The 15,312-nt window shown below is 46.8% G+C and overlaps 2 protein-coding genes across 5 annotated transcripts in view; one reads left to right on the forward strand and one right to left on the reverse strand.

Moving 5' to 3' along the window:
* The window catches only part of LOC110486200 (sterile alpha motif domain-containing protein 14), a 33,399-nt gene extending 29,994 nt beyond the window's left edge, over positions 1–3,405 (forward strand). For both annotated transcript variants that reach the window (XM_036940856.1, XM_021557624.2), the window contains one exon: positions 1,716–3,405. In XM_036940856.1, the coding sequence (XP_036796751.1) occupies positions 1,716–1,880 (165 nt within the window). In that variant the 3' untranslated portion in view covers positions 1,881–3,405. The remainder of the gene's footprint in view (positions 1–1,715) is intronic.
* Positions 3,406–6,276: 2,871 nt separating this feature from the next.
* LOC110486202 (MAGUK p55 subfamily member 3) overlaps positions 6,277–15,312 on the reverse strand; it is a 30,826-nt gene continuing 21,790 nt past the window's right edge. The window contains exons 11-20 of one of the 3 annotated variants that reach the window (XM_036940857.1): positions 14,879–14,943; positions 13,367–13,387; positions 11,346–11,387; positions 10,016–10,081; positions 8,852–9,013; positions 8,304–8,384; positions 8,074–8,167; positions 7,852–7,960; positions 7,446–7,574; positions 6,277–7,076 (exon numbers count right to left, since the gene is read on the reverse strand). In XM_036940857.1, the coding sequence (XP_036796752.1) occupies positions 6,897–7,076; positions 7,446–7,574; positions 7,852–7,960; positions 8,074–8,167; positions 8,304–8,384; positions 8,852–9,013; positions 10,016–10,081; positions 11,346–11,387; positions 13,367–13,387; positions 14,879–14,943 (949 nt within the window). In that variant the 3' untranslated portion in view covers positions 6,277–6,896. The remainder of the gene's footprint in view (positions 7,077–7,445; positions 7,575–7,851; positions 7,961–8,073; positions 8,168–8,303; positions 8,385–8,851; positions 9,014–10,015; positions 10,082–11,345; positions 11,388–13,366; positions 13,388–14,878; positions 14,944–15,312) is intronic. The other 2 variants (XM_036940858.1, XM_036940859.1) reach the window with 2 other exon arrangements.

Below are 15,312 nucleotides of genomic sequence, written 5' to 3' on the forward strand. Positions count from 1 at the left end.
CAGACCACGTGATTGGTACATCCGAACATCACACCTGCGGGACAGGTACAGGATGGCAACAACAACTGCCCGAGTTACACCAGGAACGCACTATCCCTCCATCAGCACTCAGACTGTCCACAATAGGCTGAGAGAGGCTGGACTGAGTGCTTGTAGGCCTGTTGTAAGGCAGGTCCTCACCAAACATCACCGGCAACAATGTTGCCTATGGGCACAAACCCACCCTCGCTGGACCAGACAGGACTGGCAAAAAGTGCTCTTCACTGACGAGTTGCAGTTTTGTCTCACCAGGGGTGATGGTCTGATTCGCGTTTATCGTCCAAGGAATAAGCGTTACACCGAGGCCTGTACTCTGGAGCGGGATCGATTTGGAGGTGGAGGGTCCGTCATAGTCTGGGGCGGTGTGTCACAGCATCATTGGACTGAGCTTGTTGTCATTGCAGGCAATCTCAACGCTGTGCATTACAGGGAAGACATCCTCCTCCCTCATGTGGTATCCTTCCTTCAGGCTCATCCTGACATGACCCTCCAGCATGACAATGCCACCAGCTATACTGCTCGTTCTGTGTGTGATTTCCTGCAAGACAGGAATGTCAGTTGTCTCCCATGGCCAGCGAAGAGCCAGGATCTCAATCCCATTGACCATGTCTGGGACCTGTTGGATCGGATGGTGAGGGCTAGGGCCATTCCCCCCAGAAATGTCAGGGAACTTGCAGGTGCCTTGGTGGAAGAGTGGGTTAACATCTCACAGCAAGAACTGGCAAATCTGGTGCAGTCCATGAGGAGGAGATGCACTGCAGTACTTAATGCAGCTGGTGGCCACACCAGGTACTTACTTTTGATTTTGACCCTCCCCCTTTGTTCAGGGACATATTATTCAATTTCTGTTAGTCACATGTCTGTGGAACTTGTTCAGTTTGTCTGTTGTTGAATCTTATGTTCATACAAATATTTGCACATGTTAAGTTTGCTGAAAATAAATGCAGTTGACAGTGAGAGGACGTTTATTTTTTACGCACCTCAATTACCTCAACTACCTCCTACCCAATTACCAGAGCATACCACCCTGCATCCCACTGCTGGCTTGCTTCTGAAGCTGAGCAAGGTTGGTCTTGGGTGGTCCCTGGATGGGAGACCAGATGCTGCTGGAAATGGTGTTGGATGGCCAGTAGGAGGCATCCTTTCCTTCTGGTCTAAAAAAATATATCCCACTGCCCCAGGGCAGACATTGTGCTGTGTACTGTAGGGTGCTGTCTTTTGGATGGGACGTTAAAGGGGCATCCTGACTTTGTGGTCACTAAAGATCCCATGGCACTTATCGTAAGAGTAAGGGTGTTAACCCTGGAGTCCTGGCTAAATTCCCAATCTGGCCTGCTTACCATCATGGTCACCTCATCATCCCCAGTTTACAGTTGGTTATTCCCCAGGTTGTTGTTGTAAATGAGAATGTGTTCTCAGTCAACTTACCTGATAAAATAACGGTAAAATAAATACACCTGCACATTGACTTGGTACCCGTGCACCTTGTACAGCCTCGTTATTTTATTGTGAAGTATTATAGCTAACTACCTTTTTTATTTAACAAAATGTTCTTCCCTTTTAACTCTGTGTTGTTTATGGGCTTGTACGTAAGCATTTCACGGTGAAGTCAACCCCTGTTCTATTCGGCGCATGTGACAAAATAAATGTAATATTTTATTATATTTCATTCTCAGGGTCTGGGAGTGAACAGTTCTACGGACCGCAGTGCACTGAAAAGGCGGATCAGAGACATTCACGCAGCAGCGGAAAAGGAGCGCAAGGCCCTGGACAAACTGGATCGCCAGAAAGAGAAACAGCGCAAAAAGGATCAGGAACTACGCAAGCTAAACACAAGCTAGACATAACCACCAGATGGCGCTAAATTACCACAGAAATACTCCTGACTAGAAACTGGTGCTGGTGCACCATCTCCAACTTTCACATTATCATGATAGCATTGATGCTAAGTGGAGTTTTGTGCAAAACGTTGGAATTTGCGCATAGACTTTTGTACTGTACCTCTGGTTTGGATGTGAGGCTTTGAACCCTGTGATGGGCGGGACAGTGTGTTGTCAATCACTGACACGTGATCAATAACAGAATGAAAGCTCAATTAACTTCTTGTGGAACGGCTTTATTTTAGACCAAGGTCGGAACCCAAAGTGGGCATGTGAGAGGTGGGTCGCGAGCTATGAGAATACATCTACAATCACACACTATTTATTCTTAATTTGGTTAGTTGGGGGACAATTTGGGTCACGGCAGGACTGTCAATTTCTAATTTGGGTCCAGAGGTGAAAAAGCGTAAGAACCCATGTTTGAGACCAATCAGTGGTTGACGCAACATGATAGGTCCCGCCCATATTGGGGTTCAGATGTCTCATTCTTCCTGGCTATGACATGTGTTCTTCTTTGTCAATCAGTGAGGTTATCCACCCTTGCGGAAAATGACAAATATTTTGTTACTCGAAATGAATGTGTGATATATCGGACTTCTACACGCATTCAATGCATTGACAAAGTCATACTTTTCCTATAACTTTTGACTGTACTCTCCTACAGCACATTACACACTATAAAACCTAACCCATGGTCTGAGTTATCGAAATAATCTAATTACAGAAATTTGCATTTATTTATTTTACGAAGAATATAATCACAGAATTTAGCTTTTATTTAAAAAAAATCTCATAACCACAAGCACGTAACACCCAACCACATTCATATTGATGTATGCATCAATACTCTGTAAGCCACTGTCAGTGGACTGGAGTTAAACTTGAAGTAACATGAAGATTTGTCCAGGACATTGTCAAGATTAGATGCTGATGAGACCGATGTGATTTTTGAGCATATTTATAAATACTGTATGTTTGTGGTGTACGTGCATGTTTGTGACGTACGATATACTGTCTGTTTGTGTGTGTAAGTGTGCATATGTGCTATCTGAGGTAATTTCTTTGGTAACGACTGTATGGGGATGGGACTGGCTCTCCTGAAAAAGGAGTCTTCTGAGGTGGCCACTTTTAGAATTCGGGGTGTTGTCAATCTTCTGTCTCTACTCCCGCGTTGCGCCAATCGTCATCTTAGACGTTTTTTGTCTTGAGAGACTCTGAAGTTTTTGAATCCTGCTGGAACAAGACAGAGACACATCGATCCTCTTTGGAGGATTCAGGGCCCCGTATACCATCCAAGCCGTATTCCCACTTTGCCCAGTTTTCATACTGAATTCTTGGACTGGTTTGTGGTCAGAAGACACGGACATTAGCTCCAGGTTTTACACATACACGATCCTTAGGACTCGTTTCTTGATTTCCGTCCGCCCGTTTATTTTCAACTCCTGTTGTCAAATGGAAATATGTATTAAATATGTTTTAAAATGCAGAATGCATGTCAGCACTCCCAAACTTCTGCTGCTTCTGGTCTCTCATCTATGGTCTCTCAGTTCAACATGTGAGCTGATTCACACTCGCTTTGTACAACTGATATGCGACGCGTCTGATACATCGGGGGTGTGGTTAGAACCCGAACCCCAACTCAAAATAACAATTTAGTCCGACTCAAAATAAAAGGTTTATCCAATTCAAAATTGGTAGGATTTGACTATAACAAAACATACACAAAGTAGCACATGGTTCATCTGGTTTTACAGTGGCACTTTATACACGTCACGTTACAAAGTCAACATTCTGGAGTTCTTGGTTTACACAGCACAGTAAAAGATCAAGAACACACTGTATGTTAAAAAGAGAACAGGATGAGAGAAAGGAGGATCTGGAAGCTCCTGTTGATAGTGTATCAGTTCTCCACCATGAAACAAGACTTGAAGTCCATACACACATCCACCCAAAGAGAGAGAGAATGCAGAGCTTTGATGCCTCTAGTAAAAGCTCACCAGAACGACAGAGCCAATATACCGACTGAGAACAGGTGGAGTTTTGCCAAACGGCTCTGATTGCTTTAGTCAAGTAACGACGCTTTGACTGGCGTGAGTCATTGCTTTTTCTTGTGTATTACCTTGTAACCTTGAAATGTCTTTTAACATTGCCGTTATCTTGGTGTTTACAGAGACAAAGAAACACGTCACATTTCTAATGATCCAGCAATCACACTTGGAGGTGTCCATATCCCACTAATCCCAGTGTCCTCGCCTGTAGATAAAAACTCATACAGAACAATTTAGGACCCTGATGATCCAGATGGACCATAGAACACCCCCTCCTCAAAACCCTATTACCCACACTGCACCTGTGTCTTAAACATGTGACTGATGTCAGCAATACAAAGTGCATTCCTATGTACACAAAAAGGAGCATAGCATATTTTAGTGCACTTGTGTGTGTGTGTACATGACATCCACACATCCAGAATCCCAGGACTGAAGTAATTCACACTGAGGATTAGACACTTAGGGTCAAAGTTCAACAGGTTGCATTGAAGTGCTACGAGATCGTTCGTTGGCACGGTACGGATTTGCATGTAGAATATTTACATCTGCGATTTAAATAATTAAGTTGTCGTATGCGTCCTTAAAACGCCTCCAAATAAAATAATTGATCAAATAAAGCATAAAATAAATGTATTTATTTTTGTATCATTACATCTATCCTACTGTGCTATTGACAGAGTGTTTTGGTTACTTTTTGTACTATGTATGCATTTCTACTCATTCTCCAGGTATAATGGAAGCAGGTGGAATGGCTTTTGGATAACATTTCAACAACATAACAATGGCTAGGCCTCACTCAGAATGCCTTGTATCAACGAGCAACGGAAATAGGTGAGAAAACCTTACAAAACAGTCATGTCTTTGTGAAGAAATTGTGTAGGATTCCCTGCAGGACTCCTGTACGAGTGTTTTGACTAAGTCGCTTTGGATAAAAGCGTGTGATAAATGGCATATACAGTATATCACAAAAGTGAGTACACCCCTCACATATTTGTACATATTTGAATATCTTTTCATGAAGAAATGACACTTTGCTACACTGTAAAGTAGTGAGTGTACAGCTTGTATAACAGTGTAAATTTGCTGTCCCCTCAAAATAACTCAACACACAGCCATTAATGTCTAAACCGCTGGCTACAAAAGTGAGTACACCCCTAGGTGAAAATGTCCAAATTGGGCCCAAAGTGTCAATATTGTGTGTGGCCACCATTTTCCAGCACTGCCTTATCCCTCTTGGGCATGGAGTTCACCAGAGCTTCACAGGTTGCCACTGGAGTCCTCTTCCACTCCTCCATGATGACATCACGGAGCTGGTGGATGTTAGAGACCTTGCACTCCTCCACCTTCCGTTTGAGGATGCCCCACAGATGCTCAATAGGTTTAAGGTCTGGAGACATGCTTGGCCAGTCCATCACCTTTACCCTCAGCTTCTTTAGCAAGGCAGTGGTTGTCTTGGTGTGTTTGGGGTCGTTATCATGTTGGAATACTGCCCTGCGGCCCAGTCTGCGAAGGGAGGGGATCATGCTCTGCTTCAGTATGTCACAGTACATGTTGGCATTCATGGTTCCCTCAATGAACTGTAGCTCGCCAGTGCCAGCAGCACTCATGCAGCCCCAGACCATGACACTTCCACCACCATGCTTGACTGTAGGCAAGACACACTTGTCTTTGTACTCCTCACCTGGTTGCCGCAACACACGCTTGACACCATCTGAACCAAATAAGTTTATCTTGGTCTCATCAGACCACAGGACATGGTTCCAGTAATCCATGTCCTTAGTCTGCTTGTCTTCAGCAAACTGTTTGCAGGCTTTCTTGTGCATCATCTTTAGAAGAGGCTTCCTTCTGGGACGACAGCCATGCAGACCAATTTGATGCAGTGTACGGCATACGGTCTGAGCACTGACAGGCTGACCCCCCCCACCCCTTCAACCTCTGCAGCAATGCTTGCAGCACTCATACGTCTATTTCCCAAAGACAACCTCTGGATATGACGCTGAGCACGTGCACTCAACTTCTTTGGTCGACCATGGCGAGTCCTGTTCTGAGTGGAACCTGTCCAGTTAAACCGCTGTATGGTCTTGGCCACCGTGCTGCAGCTCAGTTTCAAGGTCTTGGCAATCTTCTTATAGCCCAGGCCATCTTTATGTAGAGCAACAAAAAATAATTTCAGATCCTCAGACAGTTCTTTGCCATGAGGTGCCATGTTGAACTTCCAGTGACCAGTCAGTATGAGGGAGTGTGAGAGCGATGACACCGAATTTAACACACCTGCTCCACATTCACACCTGAGACCTATTAACACTAACGAGTCACATGACACCGGGGAGGGAAAATGGCTAATTGGGCCCAATTTGGACATTTTCACTTAGGGGTGTACTCACTTTTGAGGGGTGTACTCACTTTTGTGATATACTGTATTATTATATTAATGGGAAACTCAAGTACTAGACACTGCGGGCCAAAGGAAGCTACGGATGGCATGTCACACGGATCCACAATAAAGATGTCTGTGTTTGTCTGTCTGACTGTCTGACTGACTGACTGACATAAATAATAAAATAAAAAAACTTGAATAAATATATGAAAAACATGAATTTGAACAATGGATTGCGTGTGTGTGTGTGTGTGTGTGTGTGTGTGTGTGTGTTTTGTTTTATAGCCAGAACAACAATCTTTCCCTTTGAACATCCCAAACACAGAAATGTTCCAAAGGGTTCTGCCGCATGCCCTTCTCCCCTAGTGCCAGTGTGTTGCTGGCCCGATATCAGGCCAGGGTTTGGGGCAGTATCTTCCACACCCTACAGGCTGGCCAAGGGGTCCAGGAGATCAGAAAAGGGATGGGGTAGGGTAGGGGTCCTGCTGGAGGAAGGGCTGGGGGGCTGTGATCTCCCTCTCTGGAGGGTGGTGGTTGGGGTGAGCGGGGTTAGGTCCGCACCCAGCAGAGGGGTACCCAGAAGGTCTCACGCTCCAGCCGCTCCAGAATGCCTCGGAGTTCTGTGCAGGCGCTGGCTGAGTCCTCCTTGATTAGGACCCGGTCGACCAGGTGGCCATACTGCTGGTCCATCTGCTGGGCCGACTGACGCATTTCCTGCAGGTCCTCATCCTGACAGGTATGGATGGATGGATGGATGGACGGACGGACGGACGGACAGAGGAGAATCAGACAGACAGACAAACAGACGAGAATCAGACAGACAGACAGAGGAGAATCAGACAGACAGAGGAGAATCAGACAGACAGACACAGACAGACAGACAGAGGAGAATCAGACAGACATGAAAATAAGGAAGCATAAGAGTGAGGAAGGCTGTAAAAGTGATATCAGATTAAGGAGAGGAGAAATTAGGAGAGGAGAAAGCATGCTGTGCAAAATAAAAGATTGAGCAACAGAAAAAAACAACTCACTGACTCATTTATATGAACACATTTTTAGACTCAGCTCACTATCACAAAAAGAGACAGCAGGTCTCACCGTCACTCGCCCATGATCTCCCCCTGCTGGTGAAGTGGCAGCACTACGACGGCGTCTGCTCTCCGGGACACGCGGCTTGACGAAGATGACATAGGGCTTGAACTCAGATGTCCGCAGTGTCTTCAGAGCCTAAGGGGCCAGGACACATTCAGATGCAATTTCACACAGTCTGCGTTGGGTTGTCAGCGTACACGGGGTTTAGAGAACAGATAATATCAGAGAAATGTCCTCTTGAGATGTCAGAGATGCTACGGGTAAACTGTGATACAAGCCACAGGAGAAACGTCAGGGGCCGTCATAGAATAGGGTGTGACACAGACTGCATGTGACAGCCGTGGTTATATTGTACAGTGCATTATGACAGAATGGGATATGCTTCACTGCAGAGGATGTGCCTTGGCCTTACCTCTGGTTGCACGTCCACTAGGCACATCTTGTTCTTGGCCTGTACAGAGCGTATAGCCTCTATGCTGGTACCATACTGGTTCTCCTTGTACTCCCCATGCTCTATGAACCTGGACACACAGGACACAACTAAGCACGAAACAGACAAACCAAAGCAGAGTACTACAGAGACAGGGACCGTGTGGCTTCGCAGATCAGCCATATGGCATCAAAGAGGACTCACTTGTTGCTCAGAGCGTCTGCGTCAAACGCCTGTTTGGTGACAAAGTGGTACTCCACCCCCTCCTTCTCATGAGGCTTCTTGGGCCTGGTGGTATCTGGAGACACAAGTGATAGGGGGAAAGGGAGAAGGCTGCGATTGTTTTACTGGCGTAGCAGTTCTTTACTAGGGTGTTAGAGGGCGTTGCCGTCAGTGCAGCAAGAGGAGGGTGTGGTTCAGAAGGTGTAACTCACGCGGTACGGCCACAGCATAGCGATGGGGGTTCTCTGCGATCACCTTCTGTTTCAGCTCATTGATACGAGCTCCAAGGGAGCCTTTGTGTGAGTGAGAGCGAGAGAATGAGAGACAAAGAAAGAGAGAGAGAGAGAGAGAGACGGAAAAAGAGAAAGAGAAAGAGAGAGCAGAGAGAGGGAGTGACGAGTTATTTAAACAGAACTATCAGGGACAAATAATCAATATTTGCTGAAAAAAATCTGCATCAACATCAAGTTAAGTCCACTGATTAATTACTGGATGTGCCATTTGTTGTGCACTTTGATTAATTAACTTATCAGAACCCTAAATAGCATTAGCTACTGTAGATAAGACCTCACAGGCTTGGTCAAGCAGACTGACTGCTGAAAGTGAACGAGAATATGTGCTGCGAGATCGGGCTGGTTCTCACAAGGCTACCACACAACTAGAGGGAAGTTGCTGTTTGTAGTATTGGCCACTAGAAGGCAGTATCATCAAAGTAGAATGACTCCACACTGCCATAGACATCCTGAAGCTGTCGTCTTACCGATCAGAACCACCAGGCGGGGTCTCTCGTTGGGCCGGTGCTGGTAGCGAGTCACCTCCTCGTAGGTGGCAAAGTCTGGGTCGGTGGGGTCGGAGGTGGCCCCTCCTCCGAGGGATCCTGACCGGTCCTTTCGGCTCAGACGGAAACTCCTCCTCAGACCCGCTACGGCAGGACAGGCAGGCGGGAGGAGCAGGGAGAGCAAAGTGAGGTAGGGGGGCACAGGGTCAAAAGGTCAGATATGATCATCAAGTGGTTTGATACACTGTCTAACGCATGCTCTTTCCACATAGTTAACTGTATTCTCCAAGGCAGTTTAAATAGCGCCTGTCGTTGTTCTCACTTGGCAATTAGTGTTGCCGACAAACATTTTAAATGCACAATACCAGTGTCCCCGCACATCAGGACATCATATCAGGCTACCATGCAAATCAAACCCCAACGTAGCCACAACATTATTATTACGTGTTGGTTATCAGAGAACAAAGAAAGTGCAACCATTGATAATCATGCATTAAAACCCCCAGTGAACCGTGGGACCATTACAAATACGAGTGGTCAGCTGTGATCCGTCGTTAATCAGTGAGTGATCCCACAGGTTTGACAGCCTGACCCGTGCTTATCTCTGAGGTAAACGGGCTGCCAGCGGCATTGTGAGATATTGACTGAACCTGCTCGTTTACAAGCGCGTGTCCAACGAATATCAATCGCATGCAGCTAATATCTGACCAAGGGGTTTGGCAGCTCCACTTTGACAGTGAGAAATAAGCTCTGGGACCGAGACTGAAGCAAACACTCTTCTGCTGTCAATATTAAGCTCATGCCTCTCCTTTCTCGTTTTCAAAAGGAGACGTGGCTTCTCTCAACGAACAACTAATAATGCTACAGTAAAGATAAAAGGAGAGAGCTTCTTGCCATGAAAGGACAATGGTCTGGTCTGTAAACACATGTAAGAGTATACAGTACAACGGAGACATGCTGCTTGACAGAGAGCTACAGGGGTGGACCAGGAGGGATAGGGCAGCCTGACTCTGGAGACCACAGTGTAGTGGGAGTGACACACACACACGCAGTCCCGCACACACAGTCTCTCCAGGCCCAAGGGTGCCCATCCCCCCCTGCCTGTGGACAGTGGGAATACCTGAGGGAACAAGCCGGTAACAGTACCTGAATAAAATTCCCAGGAAAACACCTGGCCACAGGAGGGCGCCACTGCTTTACACTTAGGAGAGACTATAACTGGCATTAGAGCATCACACAACCCAGCCTCGCGCCTCAGTCTCCACACAGGGTGAAACAAGCAGCAAAACGTGCCTGGTTTGGTTGAGTGTGCAATGCGTCCAACGCAGCAGGGCCACCCGTTGGGGGTGAGGATACGAGGGGTGCATCAGCCATGGCAGCAGAGGCAGAGGCAAGAGGGGAGTCTCAGGGGGATCCAAACACAGCTTTAGTTTGGGGCAAGGCAAGGGTGCTGGGTTTAATCTCCATATATAAGGAGTAACCTGATTGGATGATGTCAGTATTCTGTGTCATTACGAAGGTAAACAAACATGTTTACCTCCTTGATGACTGGCACCCAAATGAGGTGTAGAATAACACAGCTGGTCTTATTGCCATGGGAGGGCAGTGTTGGACTGTCAGCTGTGTTCAGATCACTCCGTGTGCCCTGCTTTTCATTCCAACAGTTTCTGGGGTATGGGGGAAGGGGAGGGGGCCTCAAGGTCATGTAAGGGGGAAGGAGGCGAGGGGAGGACAGTGGAAGGAGGGGAGGCCTGTGGGAGGGTAGCAGGGGGCCGAGGATTACGGGGAAAGCGTTATGTTGTCGTGCCAATGCAATTTCAGTCTGGATGAAAACTGTATTTACCAAGGTCGGTAGCTTGAGGGTTGAATCCAATTGATAACAAGTAGTAAACATTTTTGAATGCCCTGAAATGACTGCTACTCTGGTGTCTGGGGAACTGATAATGAGCCCAAGACTTGTTAAGAGTCTGACAGAGACGCACAGCAGCCATGTCTCAATATCTACTGGAGATAAAACTGTTTCAAGTCTGGCACTCGCACTCTATCACACCCTCTTCAGCACTTTTCTCATTACACTAATTAGGTCACGAGACCGATTTGTTAGCGACACCTGAAGGAGTGAGAAACTAAACTCCCCTCTTTCGCATGAAGCTGGGAAATCTGGTACTGGAGCGCACCCTCTCTCCTTCAGTACTAGTCTTCCCTATCAAATGAACTGGGATCAGTTCCGTCTCCTCTCAGCATTGCCTCTCCCCACCACCCCTCTCTCTCCACCTCTCTCCTCCCTTCTCCATCACTCCCCACACGGACACCCCAACTCCAGCCAGTCCCACCCTCAGGACACCCGTACATTCCCCAACCCAAAGCGGCAGTTCAGTTAAGCCAGCAGCTCACAGCAAGGTCCTGGAGGACACATAGACATCGGACAGCAAAAGAGGTAAAGGTGGCAGAAGGAGGAAGACGTGCAGACTCTCACCTATGTACTGTCCATTGAAATAGCCCTCACAATCACAGTCCTCTGTAGGGAGGCAAGCAGGGAGAAGAGGGGGGCGGGGTTGAGCGGAGGGTAAGTAACCTCGAGGAAGGATCAGAGGGGTGGGGAGGGGGGTACAGAGGGGGGGGGGGGGCTGCGGGCCCCGAAGCAGGACAGGCAGGGTCGGGCAGGCGGGCGGCGGGCAGAGGGGTGGGCGCAGGGTAGGTCACTAAGCCAGCAGGTCAGGACAGGGAGGTTTCAGCAGGACAGGCCCTCAGCCGGAGCCCGCAGCCGCTGTGGCAGCCATGATGGGGGAGGTTTGACAGACACCACACAGACACACCGAGCACGTCTGGAGGCAGTCGACTGGAAAAGGGAACTGGGTCTCCCTGGTCCACACACATGGCTTTGTGAAATGGACAGCTCACAAAGCTATGGTAGCTAGCATACAAAAACTTTTGCAATTTACAACACCAGAACTGCTGAATTCAATATTTAACTAAGCAAAAATATCTGATGTCTCTGAAACTCTGGATATGCAACAAAAGTGCTGACAATGGTAGATTCACCAACTCAGAGATACTGATTAGAAAATAGCTGACAGAGAAAAATGGGGCAAGTAGAAAAGACGACAGCAGAGAAGGAGAGAGGGTGAGCGACAAATCCTCTGCAAGGAGAAGAACAGGCAGCCAAGACACAGTAGAGGAGTGAGGAGAAGAAGAGGACAGCAAACTGCAGTAGACAGAAGAAGATGAATTGCAGAGGAGAAGAGGAAAAGAGAGAACAAAAGAATAGAAGCTGATGATGATGATGATGGAGAGGATGGATCCTTGCTATCTTTAAGTGATTGGCCGTGCTTTCCAGTCTGCAGGCCTGCCTTAGCATCACACACATACAATAAGGTACGGGCTCTCAAAGTGTGGGCTCTTTAAGCATTGCCATAATATGCTTTACGTAATGTTCTTATAAGGTAGGGTAGGTGCTGGTCCACGACTTTAGACAGTGAATACCTTACGAAGGTTGGGGCGCACACCGGAACATGAGTTAAGATGCTTAAAATAATCTTGAAAAGTATGATTTTGTTGGAGTGTGTCCAGTCCGCTATTAGAACGCACGCACACACACACTGCAATCGCGGTGATTCTCTATTCTGGTCTCGTAGGCTGGCTATAGTGGGGGAGGATTTAAGCTGGAAGCAGAGCAGTACAGGACCCATGGAGTCTCATCCACCCCCGCAGCGCGCACACACGGCACACGCGCGCACACACACACACACACACACACACACACACACACACACACACACACACACACACACACACACACACACACACACACACACACACACACACACACACACACACACACACACACACACACACACACACACACACACACACACACACACACACACACACACACACACACACACACACACACACACACACACACACACACACACACACACACACACACACACACACACACACACACACACACACACACACACACACACACACACACACACACACACACACACACACACACACACACACACACCAAAAGAAAGAGAGACGGCTGAGAGCTTTGACGCCTCTACTAATATACCTTCTAGTAGGAGCCAGCAAGCAGACAGTAACCGTCTTCTCATAGTCATACCAAGCAGTTTCAAAACACGGAACTCAAATTGTCAAATGGAAGTCAGGAGAAATAGAAGAGTAATAGAACATAAACTGTCACCACATGTCCATGTATCTGATTATGCCTAATTGTGGATGGTTACTAGTATTCTCCGCATGTCCATGTATCTGATTATGCCTAATTGTGGTTGGTTACTAGTATTCTCTGCATGTCCATGTGCAGTAGTGTCCTGTTTAATCACTGACAGTGGCAATAAAACTAGGGGCACACTGTCCTCATTCCCTGATCATGGTTATGTGTGAGAGAGACAGAGAGACAGAGAGAGACAGAGAGAGAGAGAGAGAGAAAGAGGATTGCAGACATCTCTGTACCAGTATACCCACCTTTGTCACATCCTTGGTCATCTGCGGTAAGCAGTGATGGAAAGGAGGATGATGAGAAATCTTTGACAAACAGTTGCACAAATTGGTCTCTAAAATATACATTTTCTAGCAGGTGAGTAGTTGGAGAATGAGAGAAAAATGTGTGTGTGAGAGAGAGAGACGGGAATTATAGATTTTAAAATGCACAAACTGTCTCAGTCTCAGTTCTATAACGTCATTGAGCGGTCGAGCCTCTGACCCACATTAAAAAAGCAACCTCATGAGCTTCACTGGTGGCAAGGAAATGAATCAAAGTGAGAGGGAAAGAGAGAGAGAAAGAGAAAGAGAGAGAAAGAGAGAGAAAGAGAGGAGAGAGAAAAGATAGGGGTAGAGACAGGTAGAGAGAGAATGGTAGAGAGAGAGAGAGAGAGAGGAGGAGAGAAAGGAGAGAGGGGTAGAGAGACAGAGAGAGAGAGAATGGTAGAGAGAGGGAGAGAGAGAAAGAGAGAGAGAGAGAAGAAAAGAGAGAGAAGAGAGAGAAAAGAGAGAGATAGGGGTAGAGACAGGTCGAGAGAGAGAGAGAGAGAGAGAGAGAGGAGAGAGAAAAGAGAGAGAAAAGAGAGAGATAGGGGTAGAGACAGGTCGAGAGAGAGAAAAGAGAGAGACAGGTCGAGAGAGGAGAGAGAGGAGAGAGAAAAGAGAGAGAAAGAGAGAGAAAAGAGAGAGAGAGAGAGAGAGAGAGAGAGAGAGAAAAGAGAGAGAAAAGAGAGAGATAGGGGTAGAGACAGGTAGAGAGAGAGAGTCCACATGGGCCTCCATGGTATAGCCGGCTAGCTGACATATTGCTAAGCTCTTGTTGTCTCCCTGGGGCTCAGACCTAATCGGATCGCCTGTGGATTATGGACCACGAAGCGCCACTGCTCTCATTAAACACTCACCTGGCCACTTCTATTCAGACATACCCAATACTAGTACCCCACAACATAGAGCAGCAGGAGAGAGACAGAGTGGACAAAGTGGACATTTTTACACACTCATCCTGTTAATTGGTTCTAGTCTGTTGTAGTCTCTCTCACTATAGAGATACACTTTGTGCTCACCGGCCAGATGGACCAGACATGAAAGATTAATTCATATCTTTGTGATCCCTCCCCCTCTTCTCCCCACTCCCAAAGATCTACATCTTGTGAAAAACTAACATGAACCATTACTGACAAAGACGTTATACTTCAGAAGATATGCTTGAGCTTCAGTTTGATATTGAGTACAACAGCGAACACGTGTCTGTATATCTGTACACTCTTAGAAAAAAGGGTTCCAAAAGAGTTCTTTGGCTGTCCCTATAGGATAAACCTTTTTGGTTCCAGGTAGAACCCTTTTTGGTTCCATGTACAACCCTCTGTAGAAATGGTTCTTCATGGATCCCAACAGGGTTCTACCCGGAACCAAAAGGGTTCTACTTGCAACCATAAAAGGTTCTTCAAAGGGTTATCCCTTTAAGGTTCTAGATAGCACCTTTTTGTGGACACTTACAGGTAGGATTTTTAGGGGATTTAGGGTTCGGAAGTGTGCCCGTTTTTATCCGGTAAGCCAGCCGTCTGAGAAAATGTACAGAAGGGGACAGAAAGAGAGAGGAAATAAGAGAGAGAGCATGGCAGTGTCAGAGAGATGAACAGAGATAGGAGGAAAAGAGGCAGTGAAGGAGGGAGGCAAAGAGATTGAAAGAGAAGATTAGGACATGAGAGAGACAGAGAGATATAACACATGTGACCCCTGCCTCGTATGTGTTATCAGTGAAAAGGAGCATGAGAGATTAAACCCATGGCTTGGCTGAGGTTCCCCTCTCTGTATTTCAGCCACCATGATTAATCCAACACAGTGTGAGTGTTTGAGTGTGTGTGTGTGTGTGTGTGTGTGTGTGTGTGTGTGTGTGTGTGTGTGTGTGTGTGTGTGTGTGTGTGTGTGTG

Source organism: Oncorhynchus mykiss, chromosome 13 (assembly GCF_013265735.2).
Source record: "Oncorhynchus mykiss isolate Arlee chromosome 13, USDA_OmykA_1.1, whole genome shotgun sequence".
NCBI lineage: Eukaryota > Metazoa > Chordata > Actinopteri > Salmoniformes > Salmonidae > Oncorhynchus > Oncorhynchus mykiss.